This window comes from Jaculus jaculus, chromosome 10, assembly GCF_020740685.1.
Source record: "Jaculus jaculus isolate mJacJac1 chromosome 10, mJacJac1.mat.Y.cur, whole genome shotgun sequence".
Taxonomy (NCBI): Eukaryota; Metazoa; Chordata; class Mammalia; order Rodentia; family Dipodidae; genus Jaculus; species Jaculus jaculus.
In genome coordinates this window covers 111,158,589-111,182,129 of record NC_059111.1, presented here as the reverse complement: position 1 = coordinate 111,182,129, position 23,541 = coordinate 111,158,589, and the positions used below count along the sequence as shown (strand labels likewise).

Sequence of the window (23,541 nt, the reverse complement as noted above, 5' to 3'; positions counted from 1 at the left end):
CATTCTTCTCTCCTCTCAAGCATGTGTAGTATATTGCAAACTGCCGCCTCCTTTTCTGTCCTGCTTATGAAAGCCTTGGTGATCACAGACTGTGTGGATGGGATCACGGGCTGGTGGCTATGGGAAAGATCCACCCACCACTCCAGCGGCGAAAGCCTCCACAGCCATGCCCTTCATTACCAAGATGACCCATGGAGCACAGATCAGGGAAGGCCCTCCCAGCCAAGCGGAGAGAGATGGAGGTTATGGTCAACAGAGTAGTACAGGGTGGCCAGCCAGCTCCAATCTCCTGGCCCACCTAGCTCCCATATGCGGGCCCAGACAGCTCTGGCATACTCAGGATGTTTCCACAGCAAGTCCTCTGTCATGTTCCTCCTCCCATCTGTCCAGCTGTGGTCATCCATTACAGCTGGTCATGGAGCAAGTGTCACCCACCAATCCTCCCCTTACGAAAGAGAATCTCAGAGGCAGTAGTCGTGGGGAGGACAACTTCGGCCTACTCAGGTGCTAGCATCCAGGCAAGGACCCCCTTGGAAGAGTGTAGTACTCACGGAGAAAGGGTTAGGAAAGATGCTGGACAGCCCCAAGCAGTGGTAAATACACCCAAGAAAAGAGCAGCCACTAAATATTGGGATGTGGCAGGCATCAACACAGGTCCTACCCATGGATTGAAGGGCCCCTTCCCATGAGTAAATCCGTGGGCATCTGTGTAAGTTAGTTTTACTCAGGTGCACAAGCATCAAGCTTCCCTCCAAGGGGCACCACAGGGCACATTACAGCCCGGTTTATGGTGCGTTATGAGCCATGTCCCATCGGGAGGGCTGGCAGTCCAGCTGTGAGCTGGACGAGGGCTCATGATGAGCACCCAGACCAGGCAGCTGGTGGAAAGAGGTGCACAGTACACAGGGCAGCGGTTGCATGTTGTTGGTCCTTTCCCACCCCCACTGTGGGGACGATTTCCAGGCAGTGTTTGGTGTTCTCCCCTCCCCAGAGCTGATGAAGCCCCAGGAGGAAGGCCACGGATGCCCCGAGTAGTGGCACAGCATTCTCGCCATGCTCACTGCTTCATCACTTCCTATCCTTCTCTCTCTCTGCTCTCAGCTCCCGAATGCAACGTTGACTGTCGACAGTGATTGGTTCTGTGGCACCAGGCTTCACGTTCAAGGTTCTCTGGTCAAAGTTACTCACTGCAACAGGCACACCTAGAGCTATTGGGAGACTCAGCACCAGCAGGCAAAGGAGTCAGATCCTGGGAACTCCAGCCAGTGACCTTGGACAACCCAGACCCTTTGCTGAATCTCCTTCTGCAGACATCCCCAAAACACATTAGTGAAGGTACATCATCAGCTCATGAGCTGATCTCAAGCACCTGAGGATCATCCTTCTCTGGGATACAAGCCTCAGCCTCCTCATGCCTGTGGTCTTCACTCCACTTGCCTCTCAAAGGCATCCTTGGCTCAGTCTCCCCAACAGAGCATCTTAGTAGGAAAGAAAAGCATTGATCCCATTTGCTAGGGACCCTGGAAGCAGGTGATAACTATTATCTCAAAAGCTGCTAACTTGTCTCTGATGTGGCCCCATCCTTATCATGTCTGGGATACCCATGTTACAGGATTGGCCAAGCCTTGAGTTCAAAGCTGCATATGTCCTGACTCCTGATTTCCCAGACTTGGTGGGTTTCTGCAAGCGAGCTGTCCCAAAGATTGGCACTGGATATCCCACGTTCACTGAGCAGCTGACAGTGAGGGCCTATGCACCTCACATGGACTCTACGACATTCACTTTGTAGAGACTGCTGATGTTCAGCACTGTCAGAAGATCTCAGGGGGCTTTTCTTCTGAAAGATGTCTGCTGTATGAGAGTCTCATGACAGGGTACCATGTCTCTGGTGACCAGTGAGCACTTCTGTGTCAACTTAGCGCTTCCTTCCACTATCCACACTGCTGAAAGGAGCCTGTGTGCCTGGATGTCTTCCCAGCAGGTGTGGCTTCTCACAGGCATCTTTAAGACACCAGAGTTAGCTTCTGAATATGCCGACTTGGGACATCAGCAGCAGAGTTCTCCCTACAGGGAACATTTGCCCAGTGATATTAATTAGGAATAAGATTGCTTTTTTTCTGGTAGGTAGTTAGCTAAGGACTGGTCCACAGAAACAGGGTACCCCTTTGCCTGCCCTGACAAGACTAGAACCAGTGCCTGATCCAGTCACATTCAAGCAACAATTCCTCAGCAGCAGCTTCCTGCTTAGCACACCTGTGGGCTAGCCCTTCCTGAGTCAGCCTCTTGAGTTCACTGACCAATCAAGTTCCTTCCTTCTACTCCAGAGTCTAATGATAAAGCTCATTCTAATTGGGTGTTTGATTCATATAAACAGGCCTAACCTGTATGTATGAGCTCTCCTGGCCCCTTTTATAAGCTCTTGGTTCCTCTGACCCTTCGGCTTAACTCTATGAGAAGGAGATCTTAGTTGCCCCTCTCCCTTCCCAGCCAGGGAAGGGGGATAATTTCTTTTGGCTTGGGTTTTCCTGCTTGATCCCAACTCTTCCTAAAACAAATATCATAATTCATAATTTACTCTTCTCCGAGTCTGCATTTTTTTGATTCTTTGGTAACTTGGATAAGGACCCCAAGTTGGGGTATGCTAACCTGATGTCTCCTAAATCTTCATGAAGTTCTAATTCCCTAGTCCAAGAATCCAACTCTGACATCACCAGGATTTGTGGCTGAGGCCCACTGAGGACCTGCTGCAGAGGAGGCAGTAAGGCGGAGGAGTGCTGAGGTCCAAGCATGCCGCTGCCTTCCCCAACACCGTGTAGCCTCAGCATTCTGGTTCATCACGAAATTGAAAACACTAGAATAAATCCCATGTCTGCATTGCCAACATAGGAAGGGTATTTTCTGTATTTAATTTTAAAAAAGTAAAACAGGGGCTGGAGAGATGGCTTAGCGGTTAAGCGCTTGCCTGTGAAGCCTAAGGACCCCGGTTCGAGGCTCGGTTCCCCAGGTCCCACGTTAGCCAGATGCACAAGGGGGCGCACGCGTCTGGAGTTCGTTTGCAGAGGCTGGAAGCCCTGGCGTGCCCATTTTCTCTCTCTCCCTCTATCTGTCTTTCTCTCTGTGTCTGTCACTCTCAAATGAATAAATTTTTTAAAAAAAGTAAAACAGAAATGCTTAAACCACTGCAAAGTCTCTGAGAAGCAAGTTTAGCATGAACTTCAACACTCACATGCTCTGTGTCTCTCTCACAGTCTGCTGCCCACTGCACTGATGTACAGAAGCTATACTGCACACAGAAATGGGGTTCTGGTTGGGAAGAGATTCCTGAACGACACAAAGGAAACTGAGCATTGAGTCGCAAGGAGATGCCTAGGTGTGACTTGGAAATGAAGACAGCAACTTTGTTATCTGACTTTCAGGTTTCCTTTCACATTCAGCTGATAATTACTGAGAAAAAAAACTACAGGCAGTCTCATTATCCAGCATAGCTGTGCTCTCTGAAGTCGCAGGACACAGGAAACACTAAATACTGACAGAGTTGCTGTCCCTGGGGGAGCCAGGCAGGTTCCTGTGAGCCTCTGGCCACTGTGGGATGGACACACAAATCTTGATCTGCGTGAGTTTCTACGCACAGGCATCTCATCCAATCTGTACCATTGAGTGATTAGGGCTGAACTCACAGCTGACAGCTCTGTAACTCAGCGGGAGTGGAGTGTGCAGGACATCCGTGTTTACTCCACAAGGTTCATCTCAGCCTTCCGGCACTTGGGAAGCCAGACAGTGCTTCAGCACCATGCCTGGGGCATTTTAGGCAGGTAAATCAATAGCAAAAAGCACAAAAATGTGAAACGGGTAGCACTCAAGAGACCCTTGTTTAAAGGAGCCTAGTTTGCAGTATGAGCTGGAGCAGGGGCCTTTGCTAGGGACATGAGCATTGGCAGCCAGTGCCTGGTTGACTGTGAACATGACAAAAGAACAGAAATAAATTTGCAAATACACAAATGGTGAGAATGCACTATTCCGGCCATCCATGCTGGAGTGTTCTATACTTACTGCTCACTGGCCTACTTCACAGCTTATAGCACTGCGGAGCACACAGCACTGGAACTTTTGAACCTTGCTGGCCAATTGTGCACCTGATACTTTCTAACCCAGTGCATTAATCAACCTATACAACAGGGATAATAAGACACATTTTAGAAGGTGTTTGCATTGAGTATTTTTCTATGGGTTTATTATTTTGTTTTGTTTTTTTTTTTTTGTAAGACAGGGTCTATGTAACTCAGGTTGATCTTGAATCTTCAGTGTATAGGGGAGGAACTCTACATGTTACCAGGTTTTGCTTTAAGCTTGGGACCCTCCTGCCTGTGCCTCTCAAGTACCTAGGGTTGCAGGTTCATGCCATCACACAAGGTAGTTTGGCATGTGATTATGGATGACCAGAGGGGATGATGTGTGGTACAGGACCTCTCTCTGCCTGGCACCCTTGACCATTACTGATAGTCTAGACTGACTCACTCCTCTGTGTACTTGCATCTACACTAGACAGAGGCATCACACATAGCCTCACACAGTCCATGTGCCACCCTGTGTTTGCAGGAGCCAGTGGCTCTCCACCCGGCATTACTGGTGCGTGCAGGCAGTGGGTCATCTTCTGGCCCTGTGACTTGAGAATGTGCATCTTAGGGTCCATCTTTACATTGAATCCCAAGCACTCGAGGGTTGCTTGCCTCTTTGGTGCATCCCACATAGGGCTCTGTGGATGTAGAGCACTCGTGTTGTTTCTAGGTTGTGATCTGGGGGATCATCGACATTCTGACAGTCAATTCATTTGCTGTGAGAGGTGATGCTGCTGACAGTGGAAACAATGCCAAAGGAGGAGGCTGCCAGTCTTGCCCTGTAATAGGAAAGGTCTTCACCATGTCTGAGTGGGTGTGATACATGCAAAACATTTCTACTGATTAGGTGCATGTAAAGCTGTGTGTCCCCGCTCAGAGTAGCTCCCAGTCAGGCTGGGTGGGAATGAAACGCTACATCCCTGGGATGTCATGGAATTCTTTAAGTTAAAACTACTGATAGCTGGTTTAAGCACGCCATCATGCTCGTATCAACACGACTTGTTTCAGCATCATTCCACCTGCTCTCGTCTCTGCTTAAACAAGTACCACGGCTCCTGAGCTCTTTGAGGCTCAGTGGCTCCCCTCGACATCTAACAATGTACTTGTGATTATCCATTCTCTTTTGTTATGGACATAGGGCATGCCAACTAAGAACCAAGTAGTATCTAAGATTTTAACATTCATACAGTTCTTATTTTCCAGAACATTCTCATCCTATCACTTAAGGTTTGTGAAACAAACAAGCCAATCCACCATTAACAAGTGTGTACAAGGACACTGTTTAACTAGGTCAATTAATAATCTACTTCTTAAAGTTATTTTAAAATACATACAATACTCCGTCTTTATGGTAGCAGTAAATTGATATAGGAATCATCTAAATGGTGTATATAGTAAGGTCAGATCCTAACTATTAGCTTCCATCATAGTACCACAAGCATGGCAACCAGAAGACCTTGATCTCTGTCTGCACTCAGCCCTGTTCCATCTTGAGTAGAGTAGGCAGGGAAGTCCCTGACAAAAACTTTCTTTCTTATTAAAACCATTTCAAAATACACAGCATTGTGGAAGTCCAGCCAACCCAGTGTTCCCCTTAGTCTGCCGAGTACAGTTATTCTTATTTCTGCAGAACATTGCTATTGTCAACTTTATTAGATAAGGAATAAAGTAAGCATGTGAAGACATTTCTAGGAAGGGTTGAGGGGAAAAGACCCTCCCCCAGAGTGAACATCCTTCTATTCCAGGTAAAAAGCAGAGACTTTTGGCTTGGCTGCTAGGCTACACGCTGATAAGTACATCCACTCCGTTACTGTCACCCTTAGGGGACACCAGATCCCAGCTTCTTCTGTCTTCCCATGTGGATTGCAGACAGCAGCCCTCCAGGAACCCATCAGGCCTTCAGCAACAGATTGGCAGTGCTAAGGCATCCAGCCTTGTGGTCTGCAAAGCTACCAGGTTCTCAGCCTCTCCAAACTGCAGACAGCCATTTTTTGGTCTACCCAGCCTGTACCATAAAAGCCAACTGTTGCAGTCCGGTTCACATTGCTGGTAGAAATCACCCAACCAAGAGTAGCTTCTGGGAAAAAGAGGTTTATTTTGGCTTACAGACTCAAGGGGAAGCTTCACGATGGCAGGGGAAAATGATGACATGAGCAGAGGGTGGACATCACCCCCTGGACAACATAAGATGGACCATAGCAACAGGAGAGTGTGCCAAACACTGGCATGGGGAAACTGGCTATAAAGCCCATAAGCCCGCCCCTAACAATACACTCCCTCCAGGAGGCATTAATTCCCAAATATCCATCATCTGGGAACCTAGCATTCAGAACACCTAAGTTTATGGGGACACCTGAATCAACCCACCACATTCTGCCCCTGGCCCCCATAAACTGATATCCATACATGATGTAAAATATGATGCATACAGTCTGACTTTAAAAGTCCCCATAGTTTTTATCAATTGCAATGATGTTCATACATCCCCATAGTCCAAGATCTTTTAACTGAGCCATAATACCAAAAAATAACCTCAAAAAGCCCACAATGGCACAGAACAAATATTCACACTGCAAAAGATGGCATTGGGCATAGCAAAGAAACATTCAACCAATACACGATTTAAAACAACCAGGGCAAATATCAAACTGTAGCTTCAAGTCTAGCAACTCTAACCAGTGACAAATCTTCAAGTCCAATAATTCTAACCAGCAACAAGTCTCTGGCATTCCAATTCCGCCCCTCCAGCTAGGCTACTCACAGTCCTGGGAAACTTCATCAGGGCCGGCAGCTCCTCGGCAGCCATCTCATGGTCCCGGCATCTCCACTGGGTCTCCACTGCAAGCCACGGTTCATCCTCATGGCTTCATGGGGTCTCTATGCAGGCAACCAGCAAACCTGCTTCACACTGCCCATGGCCATTTCCAAAACACAAGACCGTGTTGCAAACTCAATGACCCTCTTTCCAGCATTTCTTATACTCCACAATACCAGGTAGGGTGCCAATTTGTTAATCCAGGGGGGATTAAAGCAGACTTTGAAGAACAGGACTCCTTGAGCACTCGGGCCTCTTCAAAAGAGTCTACATTCTTCTTGTTGCCCCAGCGCAGGTCAGCTAGCCCAGTCTCATAGGTTGTAATCTCTCAGTTGTAGCTGAACGGGCAATAGTTCACCCAAAGATTTTTCTTTCTGTGCCATATCCCTCTGCACACACCAGTTCATTTCTACGCAAAGCAACCCTGCACAACTTCTCAGGACATGGGCATAAGAGCAAGCTTCTCACACAAACTGCTAGCCCAGTCCAAGCAAAGCTCTTTCTCACCCTCATAAGCCAAACCTCACAGTCCATAGTTCTTACTGCCTTCAGGTCTTTCAGCTCTGACCAGAATAGTCCATCAAGCTGTACTTACAGCACTGCAAGGCATCTCTTAGACCAAGGTTTCAACTCCTTCTACTTTCCTTTTGAAAATCAGCTCCAAAAGGCTGAAGCCACACAGTCAGGTGTCTAGCAGCAACCCCACTCCTCGGTACCACTTTACTGTTGCAGTCCGGTTCGCATTGCTGGTAGAAATCACCCAACCAAGAGTAGCTTCTGGGAAAAAGAGGTTTATTTTGGCTTACAGGCTCAAGGGGAAGCTTCACGATGGCAGGGGAAAACGATGACATGAGCAGAGGGTGGACATCACCCCCTGGCCAACATAAAATGGACCATAGCAACAGGAGAGTGTGCCAAACACTGGCATGGGGAAACTGGCTATAAAACCCATAAGTCCGCCCCTAACAATACACTCCCTCCAGGAGGCATTAATTCCCAAATATCCATCAGCTGGGAACCTAGCATTCAGAACACCTAAGTTTATGGGGGACACCTGAATCAAACCACCACACCAACCTAATAAATTTTATTTGTAACATATGCTCATTCTATTGGGAGCTGTAGCTGCTCTTTGACCATGGGAACTGCAGCTGGTCTTGGATCTCCGGGCACAGAGGCCTTATCATACGGCCTTGATAAAACAGTGTTCATACACAGAGGTATTTATTTACTTTAGGCACGTAGGCATTGTCGAGAAAGTTTTATCTTCTGTCTATAAGCTTGTGCTTGCCTGGATAAATTTGAGACCTTGATCAGACTCTAGACTTGGTCTCCTTCTTTGTGTCTCTTGTCTCTCATTCAGGTTAATTTCCCCTCGGGTCCTTGTTTAACTCCCCGCTGGGTGGGGCAACAACATGTGCTCTGTTTACCTGATACCTACATTCTGGATGAAATCCATACCATATATGGGTGGATGGATGGACAGATGAACTGGCAGATGGATGAATGGATGGCTAGACAAATAATGGGTAGACAGTAGGTAGATGGACAATAAATGGGTGTAGGCCTGGTGAACAGAAATATGTTTATGTATAGAACCTATACTGATGCAAACATATTAAGACACTTTCTCAAAATATTATGTGTGTCTTAAAGATCTTTCAGCATAAAACTTTCTTATCAAGTAGGTTATAAATTTAGTGCACTGATCATTTTATACCTTGCTAAGTAATCCTTTAAGAGACACAGTCCTAGGTAAAGTCTAAAGTTACACAGTTAAAGAAGACTTACTTCCCTGTATGAAACTGAGGCCATATTGTAGTAGGAAGGCTACTTACATACAGGGCAGCTTTGGCCTTCAGGGAGACAGACAGTAGCCATCACACTCAGCACTGGTGCCCCTTGGGCCTTGAGGGACATAGGAAGGAGAGTGTGCTCACTTGGGCTCACCAGTCTTGTGATATCAAACTATGGCAGTTTATCTGGCTTATTTCAAAGATGAGTAAATTGGAACCTATAACATTTTAGGCAATTGTTCCCAATTGTTTTAGTTTCAATATAACACCACCCCTGGAAAATAATGCTTTATTCTCAGTTGAAAGCATCTTATGAAACACGAATAACCCTAAAATCTGCATGTGTGCATTCAGACCCCCTCTCCCCCAACACACAAACTCCTTTCCTAGTTTTCTGCTGGGTCAAGAACCGCCTGCTGGCAGCTCTTCTATTTCTAGCCTCACTCATTGATCTCTGCAGGGAGGTCCTGGCTAGGCACCAGACTAGTCCAAGGTGAAGACAGCAAAGCAAGTCTATGCTTGGCTCTACAGACCATCTCTGCACACCCCAGTCTGTTTCTGTCAAGATTCAGCAGAGAATATAGGACCATAAGATTCTCGAGTTCCTTGTGGCTGGCAAAATAACATAAGCACATATTTCTAAAGCAAGCATTCTACTAAATATTCTGTACAATTATGTGTTCCTGATTTCCAAATATTAGGCAATAACTCCAAATACCCAGCAAGGGTTCACACAAAGAAGAGACTGAACCCATTCTACCTGAATGTGAGGGAAGATATCAACAAGCCACCTGAAGATAATGTACCAGACTCTAAGCCCTAACCAAACCTAACAACTGAGGATGTGGTGTCTTCTGGAGGTGGGGAGAGTCCAGCAACCATGTGACAGTCCAGACTGCGTCTCCTCAGCTGTTAGGTTGTAACTGAGACCTGGCAGTACCTAGGAAAGGCTCTGACTTGTGCTCTTTTCTTCCCAAGGACTTTGAAAGCAAACAAGTCCTTTAGTGATCATGCTCTCCCTTTAGCATCTGCTTACTTTGATTCCTACCACACCCTGTCCCCGTGACAGCTGACAGGCAAGGGGATTCTCCGAGAGCCCTGTGTCCTGCGAGTGCAAGGCGGGACTATAGTTCACCAAGGGGAGCTGAAAGCCCCGTGAGCCAAAGGACGAAGAGTCATTTATGCTTGCTTTCTATGGCAGTGTTTGGCTCTCACTTAGCTTACAGATGAACACACTAACTCCATGAACGGGGGGAGGAAGGCAGGACCACCCTCGCTCACAGCTCGGGTGTCGTGGGTCGCACTGCGCCAGCACTGCCCCGTGCTCTCCCACGAGGCACCGTTCTCAGCTCTGCCATGGGCCATCTTGTGGAAACCCTGCGGCCCCAGGACAAGTCACGTAAACTGTGGGGCTCTTGTGCAAGGGCTATAAAGGTGTACAAGTGGTGACAGCATCGTATGAAGCCACGTTGGCTCCTGAAAGGATGCCACTGAAGCTCCATGCTGTGCTGGGAGTCTTAAGAAGGTGGGCTGCTTTCTTCCTCCTGAGTCACGATATCATTTCACACAGGAGAGGGGCTCAACCCACACGAAAATTATCAGCTTCAGCTAAAGCATGGTCTTCAGTCACCACAATAGATGGAGACTGCTCTCCAGTGGCTCCTCCCTCCTGTCTGCATTTAGTCCCAATACAGGACTTGCGCAGTGTGGCATAGCTGCCCATTACCTTGGTACACTTATTTCCAGAATACCATGCACATTTATCTGTAGCCATGAGATCAGTCTTGTCATGACACAGGAGCGCCTTGAGGACCTAGCCTGCTCGCCATCCAGGGAAGAAGGATTCACACAACTAGCCCAGTCTCCATCAGACTCTGGTAAAGTGGCTGAGCCTGTTCTGAGCATAGGTAGGCAGGCCACATCATGGTGCACATACATGTGAGCAGGCCATAGACACCCAAGTTGCAAATACTGTGTGTTAGCTCCTCCAGGGCCCTGGATCCTCCCATGGAAGTATTTGCGAAAGGGACATCCATTTATCGCTGGAGTAGTTTCTGTTGCTTGTTGTTCATTTAAGCAGCTGGCTAATTGGGCCAAGTAACCCAGAAGTCTGTCATCTGGGTCCACAGAGACAACTAGAAGCATAAATCCAGGGAGGTGAGGCCAGCTCTCATCTATTTCCTATCCCTGGATCCTAGAGTCACAAATCCTCTGAGGCAGAGGGATGAGGCTGGTGCAGGTCCTAAAAGTCTGAAGACTCCTACAGATTGTCTGCTGTTTAGAGGGTGGCTTGGAGGGTGGTTTCCAGAGAAAAAGGGGCACAAGGGTAGCACAAAGACCAGGGTTTTCTGCAGGGTGCACAGGGGACCCTGGTGAAGTGTCAGGTGAGACACCCATAGTTACTGCCTTTAGCAATGAGAACCCAGTAATGTATACTGTATCAGCTATTTTTTGCTGTTGTCATTGGGACAAAATATCCATCCAGCCAGAAGCAACTTATGGAAGAAAAGCATTTGCTTGTGACTCACAGTTTGTAGGAGACGTCCATTATTGTGAGAAAAGTATGGCACAGGCATGAAAGTGGAATCACACTAGCAGAGAGGAGGCAGAGCCAGAAGAGCGCAGACGCTCAGCTAGCCTTCTCCTTTCTACGCAGTCCAGGAATCCGGCCCATGGGGTAGTGTCACACACAGGGTGAATCCTCCCACCTCCACTAATCTAATGTAGAAAACCCTCACAGACATCACTAGAGATTTGCTTCCATGGTGATTCTTAGATGAATGTGGAGCCCAGCTGCTTCCAAAGTCTTGTCCAGAGTCCCTACTCTTGGCCTGGCAGAGTCTGCATCACTCCAGGCCTAGATTGCTATGTGTGTGCATGTGTACTATGCATGAGCATGCAGGTGTTAGTACTTTGCCCTTTAGGATGTAAAAGCTATAACCATGTGTCCTGAGAATCCCCTGATCCAGCAGTGATGGACACATGCTCCATGGGCTGACAGGTGTCAGCTTGGCCTCAGGAGTGCCCAGAAGGAAAAACTCCTGGCTAGCAGTGCCCTTCTCAGCTGGCACTGCATTTAGAAGCTCATCCTCAGAGCTTCTTATGGCTTGGGGGGGAGGGAACACGTGGGCTGGTGCTTGCAGACATCATCTGCATTTTTATGATGGTACTAGTTATGCTTAATATGTTTTGTTAATGGTTATGTAGCTGTCAAGTAAATTCCATTATTTCTTATTACATCATTAGAGGCCATTAAAACAACATTAGCATGCTGATGTAATTATGCCAGCAGGCACACAGCGACCACAGTTATGATTTTATAGCTAATCATGGCTGTCCTGGGCCAGCTGATAGATGCTGGTTTGCCTTCCAACATCAGCTCAGGTGGGCAGTATGGAAGGAGTTATGCCCAGGAAGGATAGTGCTGGAGTCAAGTCAGTTCTCCTCTGGAAGATCCCCACCAAACTTTGGACTCGGATCAGCCCCAGGGACTTCTGAATCAGCCTGGGGCATTGCAGGCAGAGCCTGATGCTGTGATCCATTTTCATGGCTCTCATTTTGAAAGAAGCAGCTCAGTTTCTCATTGATGTGTGTGATGGTTAATCTCTGGTTGTCAACTTGACAGGATCAATTTTACAACTTGCCTAGCACACAGGCATATACATAGTAATTCAGACCTGGGGTGACACAGGCTCTGCTGCACCAAGATTAGGGACTCTGGAGAAGGCTTTGGAGCCAGCTGGAATCTATGCTCAGCTCACAACCAGGATTAGGACTGAGAGAAGCAGGGGAACCAGCAATGGCCAGAGGACAAGAAGGGGAGGGGGCGGGCCTGATGCTCCAAGGTGACAGACAACAAGTTGGCATTCAGGTTCTACCAAAAAGAGGAACCACAGATGTCCTGAACAGTAAGGAGGACTGCTCAGTGACATTCAGTCAGGGGTCAGAAAGGAAACGTTAGGCCTGCTCCTGTGGGCAGAATGGATACTTAGTAGGAGAGGTCTACAGTGGAAAGAGAGGCAGGAGTGAGGACTGGACACACAGGGAATGAGTGAGAGTAGAGGGGCAAGTCCACAGCAACAGAGTCCCTTCATCCCAGCATTTCCTCCCCACGCCTGGCCTGATGGATGGCAGACTTCTTTTCAAAGGTTACTTGGTGTGTTAATTAATTTTCTCATTGGTGCAGCAAAATGCCTGTAACTTAAGGAAGGAAGGTTTTATTTTGGCCCACAGTTTGAGTGCATGGCCATCATGGTGGGGAAGCATAGTGGCAGGAGATGAGGCTGGTTGCCCTGAATCTGCAGCCAGGGAGCAGAGAGCTGGTGCTGGTGCTCAGCTGGCTTTCTACTTTTTATTCCGTTCAGGACCCATCCCAGGGGATGATGCCACTCACATTCAGGGTGCATCTTCCTTCCTCACTTAAATCCCTCTGGAAACATCGTCACAGACATGCCCACAGGTATGTCTCCTAGATGATTCTGGTCAGTTTGACAATGAAGATGAACTATCACACGAGAACTGCTAGCCTAAATGGTGAGGAAAGAACCATTTAATCTCATGAACATTCACTGAGTCTTCTAGGGGAAACAGGACAAATCTTGTCTGGCCCATGTGAGACTAGGGAAGAAGAAAGTCAGGCATGGGGGTGCTAAGCTCCTGGGTCCTGGGAAACCATGTTCCTAAGCCTGACAGCCACGTCAAGCTCTCCACCCCTAAACCCCCTGACCTTCCTTCACTAGTTCCAAAGCTTCCTGATGGAGCCATTAGTAGGGCTGCATAGACTGCAAACATAGGCCCATTTCCTGTGCAGGAGAATCTGTACGCGCTTCCCAGCCTGGCTTGGGAGCTCTGGCCTGGTGAGGGTGGACGGTAAACTGTGGCTATGCTGCATCTCCCACTCGCTGCTCCATCATGGTCACTGCACCCTCCCTTGCGACAGGCTCTGACTCCCGCATTCCCAGTAAGCATGCTGGAGGCAGTAGAGGAGGAGGGGCCTGGGCCACACTGTGCATGGACAGCCTTCCAGGAGTTGTTTGCGTGGTAGCCACAGAGACCTTGGGCCAAGCTGCCCTCTCCTGTTTTACCCTGAGGATAACATGGCTGTCTGCTCTAGGCCCCGTGTCCAGCAATGTACTGCCCCAGCTGCAGCTTCAGCTTCAGCCTCAGCCTCAGCCTCAGCCGCAGCCTCAGCCTCAGCCTCAGCCTCAGCCTCAGCCGCAGCCTCAGCCGGGCTCAGCCGCAGCTGTGTATGGCTCTCCACATCAGCAGGACTCTACATGGCAGTTGTGAATCAAGAATGACGCAGGCTTTAGCAGGGTAGGGCACATCTTTACAAAGCACTAAAGCACATATAGGCTGCTATCTGCCACTTGCTTTATGGTCGCCAGGAAGGGCTTTGCCAAGGAGAGCAATGAAAGTGTAAGCTCCCACATGCCAGGGGAAGTTCTTCATAGAATCTGATATAATTGCCCTTTTCCACGTGATCTTCACAAAGCCCCTGGGCTCCAAGTGCCTCCTACCCACTATGCTTTGCCCATCCCCCCGTACTACTGTGACATCGGCTCTTCTTGTCATCCGCTACCCTGATGCCCTCCCACAACGCATCCACTTTCAACCGAGAAACACATCCAGTCACTCCCCTTCCCTTAGCAATATGGCCTTGGCTGTATCTGGCGAGGTCCCTGGGGCTGTGAAGGACATCTCTCTTATCCATCCCATTTACCGAGTAAGGGATGAGCATGGCTTACCCATTTCGGTGTCATTTAGCATGCACCACTGGGCCCAGAACGTGTCCAACACGAACCCAGGAGCCGTGGTTGGGGGTGCAGTGTAGAGAGGCAGTGGGGGCTGTTGGTACTTTTAGGAGCAGGGAAAGACAACTCGCTCAGGAGAACATTGCTGCCAGGACGGCACCTCTCACTCCTCAGGGGTACTGGAGCTGGGTCTTCCTTGTGAGGATCTTGGAGGCTCTCCAGGGGATCAAAATAGGGAAGAGTAGAACTGACAGCTGACATTCACAAAGGATTCAGCTGAATGGCAAGAATCAGGGTGTCTACATGCTAAGACTCTTCCTCTCTGAATCTGAAAGCAGGCCAGCCATCCTCTGTCCTTAGTCAGGCAAACCCTAGGGTCACGGCCTCCTCTTACCCAACATACATGCCACCCCCGCCCCCCTCCCTGTCACTGTGTGTATAGAATCCTTTGATGGCTCCTTTCTCTACAGTGCACTCCTCACCTACAGTGCCCACCTGAACCAGGTGTGGGGTACTCACTGCAGATATTGAGTGTAAGGGGCCGCTATCTACCTGTGATCATTACCCTCACGCTCTGTCCATATCACAGGCTATGAGTATTCTTGGATATAGGCAACATCTCTGTCTAGGACACCTTCTAGAAGCTGCTGGTCCAAAGGCTGGGTAGGAATTTCCTGCACCTTACAGTAAGTAGTCAGATTTTAGGCAAGGACAGAAGGGTGCCGTGGCTGCATGGGATGCCCGCTCACAACTGGCACTCAGTGTACATCCCCTTAGGTTATAGCCTAAGGGAACTGGCATCTGCATATTGGTCCAATGTACAAGTAAATGGGAGCTCAGACAAGTCTTTACTCAGGTCTTAGATTCCATTACACATGCCCTGGTCTCTCTGTGATCTTGCAAAAGCCCCTTGCCCAACATCTTGCTCACCTTGAACCAGCTCACCACTCACCGTGCCAGCCTGACTCTGGGGTTTACTTGCTCATAGTCCTACGTTAGCATCTGCACTCTTAGCAAGGTATGAAAAGTTATGCCAGGGTGAGAGTCCTATGGATTGGCTCTTGCCAGTGAGACAAGGAATCTGGTCCATTCTTCCTAAAGACCATTCCATCCCCAAACATCACATGCCTCCAGATCATGGGTTTTCTACACAGTGACAGGACTCTGTCCACAGAGGCACTCAATGAATCTATCCTGCTGTCCCCACAGGCTCTAAGTCCATGCATGGGGCCAATTCCAGATGCTCTAGAGCCCAGGCAATGCCAGGTACAATGTCCCCAGGATACTAGCCCCTGTGACATCACTACCAGGAGATTATACTTCTTATAATTAAATGCAGGTTTCAGCTGTATTTAAATAACTTCCCAAAGCCCAGTGGAATTCTCTTTTCATTTCTTTTCTAAACAGCTCCTCTCCGACATAATTAACAAGAACCACAGGCACTCAGCTCTTTCCCCCACAAACCAATTTCTGAGCCCGAACACAGTGTGAGGTGAGCATAAGCCAACAGGCCCGGCATCAAGTACTTACCTGACATCCACAAAGATGTTTGATGGCACCTTCAAGAGGTGGGCGACCTCATCCATCAACTGCTTCCCTTTCTCTGGGCTCAGGGGGCTGTGGAATAGAGGGAGGTAGAGTTACCAAAAGGGAGAAACAAGTCCCAGGGGAGAGATTTTAGCTCTGGGGTGTCTGTGCGCATACCAACAGTGCCATGACCTGGGAGGCTGATGCTCCCAAAATGTGTGCCTTGCTCTGGGGGGAGGAGGGAGCCGCTATTCCCTGGCAGATGCCTTATTCTGGAGGTCTGCTGCTCTAGGGGGTAGGAGCTGTTACTCCCCAATCACACCTCTGCCCTTGCAGGGGGTGGAAGCTGCTGCTTCCTGATGCATGCCTTACTCTGGGGGCATGCTGCTCCCGGGGATCAGGTGCTTCCTCAGGCATGATGAATCACCTGAATTTTCCAGCAATCAGACAGACAATACGGTGTAAATGGAATTGTTAGGAAGTGTAATGGGCCTGTGATGCCACCACCAGCTCATCTCAGCTTTCAATAAAAATATAATAAAGAGGGTGAAAGGGAGGGAGAGGAGAAGAGAGACAGAGGAGAGAGAGTGAGGAGCAGAGGCCAAAAATCAGATTGTAGAAATGCATTAAGCGTGCAAAGGAAACAGCTATTTTATGGGATTCGTTTCTAAAGTGCATTGTAATCCCAGTGAAAGGGTATTTAAATGCCACATGCAGGCCTGTCAGTGGGCAACTGGGGTGCACTACCCGCAGCACCCTGTTAAAGGGGCAGCAAGGGGTATCTGTGGCTGCAGACTCCCCACCAGCCAACACAGGGAGAGCAGTTTGGTTAAGAAGCAGTGATCAGGAACAGCTTGGGACTCCAAGTTCCCATTAACAGGCTGAGTTTTAGGGTTCAGTTTCACAAATCACAAGCTGCCAGTGAAATCTTGTTGGAGCTGCTCAAAAGAAGTCTCAATTTATAGTGTTATAGCGGAAAGGCTTTGACCAGCAAGCAACTGCTACTTATTCACTCTGTGGACACAGAAGGGATGTGGTCACAGGCTTACCTTTCCAGGACTCATACAAGAAACACACAACAAAGGCATCAACAAGGAAAGTAAGTTACACCATTATGAATTGAAGTCCTAACCCCCAAGTTATATGACTTTATCTGGAAACAGAATTCTGTATGTTTAATTAGTTAAGATGAGCCCCATGATTGGCTTGAACGCCATAGCACTGGCACTCTTGTCAAAAGGAAGAAATGGATGCAGGTAATGAGGTGGGCGGTGAAGACACAGAGGAAAGACCACTCAACCAGATCCCTGGAGCCCACCAACAGCTGGCTGGTGAGCGGCCTGGGGAAGCGCTTTCCTTGGCCTAGGAAAGAAGGGGACCTGCCCTCACCCTCACCTTGCTGGACCTCAGCCTCAGGCACTGAGAAGTTCAGGCCTCCCAGACTGGGGACCTTTGTCATGGAGGCCTGAGCAGACTGACACACACATCAACTGCTGATGGAAGATTCAAGGAGACATGGAGTAGGATGGGAGAAAGACAACAGAACTGTTCTGGAAGGAGGCTAGATAAGGTCTTTCCAGCAAGACCGTACTGAACAGAATGATGTGGCCTCAGGGCCCAGGGTTCAGCCCAGTAAGTCTAGATACCTGGTTTCCAGGAGGACTGGCAGCAAGGAGAGCCTCAACAGCACTGTGATATTAGCTATAGATGCAGGTCACTATTTGAAGCTTTTTTTTAAAAAATAAATTGTTCCTTAGAGATAGGGAGATAGAGGCCCATGGTCGGCAGTACTTCACCAGGCCCAGCAGTCTGCAGATGATGTAGGCTGAGTCAGTGCTGTCAAGGTGACGCTCCTGTGGGCAGAGCTAAAATCCTGCTATACTCATGGCCATGATCAATGGAAGGACCTGGGATAAACTGACCACGGACCGTTTTCTAGTCATAGACAATGACCTCACAGAGGAGAGGCACGCAGACAGACCACTAGGAAGATAATGTCCCATGCCAGCAGCGGCTATATGGACACAGAGGAAAGGCCCACAGATGGACCAGTAGGAAGACAGTGTCCCCTGCTGGCAGTGGCTATGTGGACACAAAGGAGAGACACACAAATAGACTACTAGGAAGACAGTGTCCCCTGCTGGCAGTGGCTATGTGGGCCCAGGGGCTGGCTGGGAGGCTGAGACTGTTCTAGCACCAACGAATTCAGGGGAAGCCAACTGGTCCCACTCCTGCTTCCCTGAAGAGCCCCTGTGGAGAGAGAACCCATCCTATATTCAGTCCTGCCAGGGTTATAACTCAGAATGGTATGTTTAACACCAAGAGTTAAAAGAAAAACAAATAGCCCCGGCCACATAAACCTGATGGCCTGTTCAACCTGAGAGCTTCATCTCACAAAACCGGAAAGATGAGTATGGGATCCGCTTAGACACATCCCTCCCTAGACCAGGTTTCTGGGGCTCCACAAATAAATCCTGGTGTGCCAACACATTCCCCAGACATGCACATTCATCCTTCCCTGAACAAACATTTGCTAAGCATCCACACACATGCACACACACTCCTCCACAAACATTAACATATTTCCTACGCATGCACATCCCTCCAAGTACGCCATCACACTCCACAGGTATCACAATACCCCTCCTCATATACTAACATGCTCTTCATGCACATGCCTCATTCCACATACACCAGCCCACACCTCTCTATGTACACACACACACACACCCCTCTCTATGTACACCAACACATGCCCTACGCATACAACAGCCCTGTACACCAAGACACTTCTAATGTGTGCACAACCCCTCTACAGGTCCCCATGAGAGGAATTGCTTGTGGGCATTCCTTCATGAGACAGTAACCACAAACACACAGCTGCACACTTGCCATCATGAGTACTAGACTCAGTGCATACTTGCCATCAATATACAAGAAGCAACCAGACCCTTGGACCAGTGGGAGTCCTGGCCACCAAGCTTCATATTGGAGCCTGCAGATGGGCTGTCCTGACCCCCGATATCCCTTCCTCAGTGGCGCCTCATGTCCAGTGGCCCAGGTCCTCACTTTGCTCTCTCCCCCCCGGGCTACCTCCTTGGGTCTCTTCATCTGCAACTGCTGCCCATCACTTACCTTCTGCCTGCAGCCTCTGCCTGCCCTCCTTTCCCCAAAGCTTGTTCTGCGTGTTGGGAGAACCCCTTGGCTTGTCACATATTTCGGATTCTCTTTAATCTCTGTTTGTCAATCCTTTCTCCTCCCACAAACCGACAACTCATAGACAGTAGGAACCATATCTTTTAATATTTATCTCCAAAGTCTAACTTGCTAACTTGCCCTGACTTTCCAGTCCATGTTTGCTCTCAAACTCCATTAATTTAGTTTCTAGTATACTTTCCAATAAAGGGTAATAAGATGGTGAATGGTTTTGTCATGAGGTCTCAGCCTATAAGCCACATGACTCTTTCCACATGGTGAAGCTGGTCATTATCACCCACAGCAAGGTTAGTTACACTAGCCTTGAAGATGAAGGTCACTGGCCTGAATGTCTCCACAAGGCCCTTGCTTCCACAGGCAGATGCCCCTAGTCATACCAGCTGAACAACAGGAGGAGCCATCTCTCTCCTGCCTCATCATCACAAGTTGTCAGAGCCATAGGCAGGGCAGGCTCCACTTAAGACCTGGTATTGATTGTGCTCAAATGAGCATGCAGTTGCCTCTGCCTTATTTTAAAATATATGACCATCATCTATCATTTCAACTTCCTTAGGAAGCTGCTGGAGTTAGTCTTGAAAATGGATGGGAGAACTCAGCGGTGCAATTCTGCCTGTCTCTGTGCGGCAGCCACCACCCAATCGCCTGGACAGGGAGGACGGTGAGCACCAACGGTCCCACTGGCCAGGTTCATAGTTAAGAAAGTCACGAGTGTCCCCGCACTTGCACCCACATGGCAAATAGCAGGAAGGGTTTCAGAGCTAAACAAGATTCTTTTCTAATGCACTTTAGGTCTGAAGGAGAGCAGTGTGTTTTGAATTCTTTTTAAAACATTTGAAAATTTGAATACATAAAAGATATAATTTTAGGGCTGGAGAGATGGCTTAGCGGTTAAGCGTTTGCCTGTGAAGCCTAAGGACCCCGGTTCGAGGCTCGGTTCCCCAGGTCCCACGTTAGCCAGATGCACAAGGGGGCGCATGCGTCTGGAGTTCGTTTGCAGAGGCTGGAAGCCCTGGCGCGCCCATCCTCTCTCTCTCTCCCTCTATCTGCCTTTCTCTCTGTGTCTGTCGCTCTCGAATAAAAAAAAAAAGATATAATTTTAGCATATCCCCCTTTCCATTAAGACCCCTCCTCGGGCTGGAGAGATGGCTTAGCGGTTAAGCGCTTGCCTGTGAAGCCTAAGAACCCCGGTTCGAGGCTCGGTTCCCCAGGTCCCACGTTAGCCAGATGCACAAGGGGGCGCACGCGTCTGGAGTTCGTTTGCAGAGGCTGGAGGCCCTGGTGCGCACCCATTCTCTCTCTCCCTCTATCTGTCTTTCTCTCTATATCTGTCGCTCTCAAATAAATAAATAAATAATGAACAAAAAAAAAATTAAAAAAAAAAAGACCCCTCCTCTTTCCAAACCTTCTTATGGTTTGATGTCTGATTCTTTTGACACCAAAATGTTGACAGCATCAGAATTGTGAAGGTCTTGTTGGGGTCCTGACAACCACTGTGTGAACATGAATGTACCAGTTAATTTGTGTCGGGAACACAGTGTTCCAAAGAACTAACTACTTCCCCTCTTGTGGCTCTTACATCCTCCAGTGTTCCCTCAGGGTTAGAGGGCATGATAGCGATGTCTCATTTAGTGTTGAGCTCTCAACAGCCTCCTATTTTTTCAACTTTTATGCGTTTTGAGTCTCCTTAGTGTCGACTGCCGTATCTGTAGAAAAGTTTCTCTGGCTAAAAGAGCAGCACTCGATTCTCTCTGCCACCTCTGCTGCAATGTGTCGTGAGCCCTGGGGTGTAATAGAGATAAGTTGTCCAGTGCTGAGCACTGGGATTTCTCTTTTTCTCATCATTGTGAGGAGTCTTGGGTCTCTTAGGGCTCCTGAGCTACTTTTCAACCATTTTGAGAGAGGTTGTTCCTTGGGATCAACCAAGTGAGCATTAAGAATGAACCTTCCATAGGAAAGCTTTTTTCCCATGGCACCTTGTACTTCCAGCACATCAAGTGGGCCTCCTCCACCAAGCACAGCCCCTGGACTTCCACACGAGCACAGCACATGGGTTTCCATGCAAACATAGTGTGTGGACTTCCATGCAGACACAGCACGTGGACTTCCATGCAAGCTCAAATGTGGACTTCCACATGAGCACAGCACATGGACTTCCATGCAAGCTCAAATGTGGACTTCCACATGAGCACAGCACGTGGACTTCCACACAAACACACACGTGGGTTTCCACACAAGCACAGCATGTGGGCTTACACATGCACATACACACAGCATATGGGCTTCCATAATGGCACAACACACACTTTCATGCCAACACTGCACATAGACTTCAATGCCAGCACAGCGTGTGGACTTCCACAATGTGGATTTCCACAAAAGCACAGCATGTGAACTGGAAGCAGGAATAAAAATGTTGCATGCTTAAGGGTCAATAGGGAGACACTGCTAAAATAAATAGTCAAAGTAACCTAGGATTGGGATGTTAAGAGCAGTAGAAACCCTTGAAGATTCTGTGCTGGCTACTGCGTTAAGATGACATACACATTATCTCAAGGGACAGTCATAACAGCTGTGCATAATTCACCATGGCAAACTGTTTGCTTTGTTTTGAGATGAACTCTTGCTATGCTGCAGGCTGGCCTCAATTCTGGGCTCAAGAGACCCTCTTGCCCCGGTCTCCTAAGTAGCTGGGATTACAGGTGAGCACCAGAATACCCACTATTGCAGTCAGCTTCATGTTGCTGGCCAAAAACACCCGACCAAGCGCTGCTTGTGGAAGGAAAGGGCTTATCTTGGCTAACTGACACAGGGGGAAGCTCCATGATGGAAGGGGGAAATGATGGCATGAGCAGAGGATGGACACCACCTCCTGGCCAAAATCAGGTAAAAAACTGCAACAGGAGTGTGCCAAACACCAGCAAGGGGAAGATGGCTATAACACCCATCAGCCTGCCCCCAGTAGTACATTACCTCCAGGAGGTTCCAGTTTCTAAATTGCTACCATCTGGGCACCCAGCATTCAGAACACATAAGCTTATGAGAAACACCTGACTCAAACCATCACATTTCACTGCTGTTGCAGTCAGGTTCGAAATTTCTGGCAGAAAACACCTGACCAAAAGCAGCTTGTGGAAAGGTTTGTTTTGGCTTATAGACCCAAGGGGAAGTGCTATGATGGCAGGGGAAAGTGATGGCATGCAGAGAGGTTGGACAGCAGCTCCCGGGCAGCATTAGATGGACAACAGCAACAGGACAGTGTGCCAAATACTGGCAAGAGGAAGCTGGCTCTACCACCCAAAGAACGCCCCCAGCAATACACTGCCTATGGGAGGCTCCAATTCCCAAACTGCCATCAGCTGGGGACCTAGCATTCAGAACACCTAAGTTTATGGGGGCCACCTGAATCCAATCACCACATTCTGCCCCCGGTTCCCATAAACTGATAACCATACATGATGTAAAATGCAATGGATTAAGTCCAAGTTTAAACGTCCTCAGAGTTTTTATCAATCCTAATGATGTTCAAACATCCCCATAGTTCAAGTTCAAGGTCTTTTAACTGAGCTTCAATAAACCCCCCTCAAAAAAAAAAAACACCATAATGGCACAGAATTAACATTCACACTACAAAAGATGGCATTGGGTATAGAAAAGAAATATTCAACAAATACAAGATTTAAACAGGGCAACATCAAACTCTGTAACTTCAAGTCCAACAACTCTAACCAGTGACACGTCTCCAAGTCTGATAATTCTAACCAGTGACAAGTCTCTGGGGTTCCAATTCTGCCCCATGAGATAGGTTACTCACAGTCCCAGACAACTTCATCTGGTGCCAGCAGCTCTCCTTGGCAGCCATCCCATGGCTCTGGCATCTCCACTGGGTCTCCACTGCAACCCAGGTTCATTATCATGGCTCCATCAGGCTCCATGCAGGTAATCCAACAAGCCTGCTTCACACTGCCCATGGCCATTTCAAAAACACAAAACAGTGTTCAAATTCAATGACCCTCTCTTTCCTGTATTTGTTACACTCCATAATACCAGCTAGTCTTCCAATTAGTTAGTCTAGGGGGGAATAAGGCCAATTTTGAAGAACAGAACACTCCTTCAGCATTCAGCCCCCTTCTAAAGAGACTGCATTCTTCCTGTTGTCCCAATATAGGTCTGCTGACCCAATCTCAACAGTTGTAATCTCTCATACAATTTCAACTGAATGGGCAGCAGTTTCTGCCCAAAGATTTCACTTTTTCTGTGCCATGTCCCTCTGCTCACATCAGTCCATTTCTACACAAAGCAACCCTGCACAGTTTTCAGGA

At 48.3% G+C, this 23,541-nt stretch overlaps 1 protein-coding gene across 1 annotated transcript in view; it reads right to left on the bottom strand.

Annotated features, from left to right (window-relative positions):
• The window catches only part of Ptprn2 (protein tyrosine phosphatase receptor type N2), a gene marked incomplete at its 5' end in the record, with an annotated part of 831,187 nt that overhangs the window by 421,729 nt on the left and 385,917 nt on the right, over positions 1-23,541 (bottom strand). The window contains one exon of the mRNA XM_045160998.1: positions 16,010-16,096. Coding sequence (XP_045016933.1) covers positions 16,010-16,096 — 87 coding nt within the window. The remainder of the gene's footprint in view (positions 1-16,009; positions 16,097-23,541) is intronic.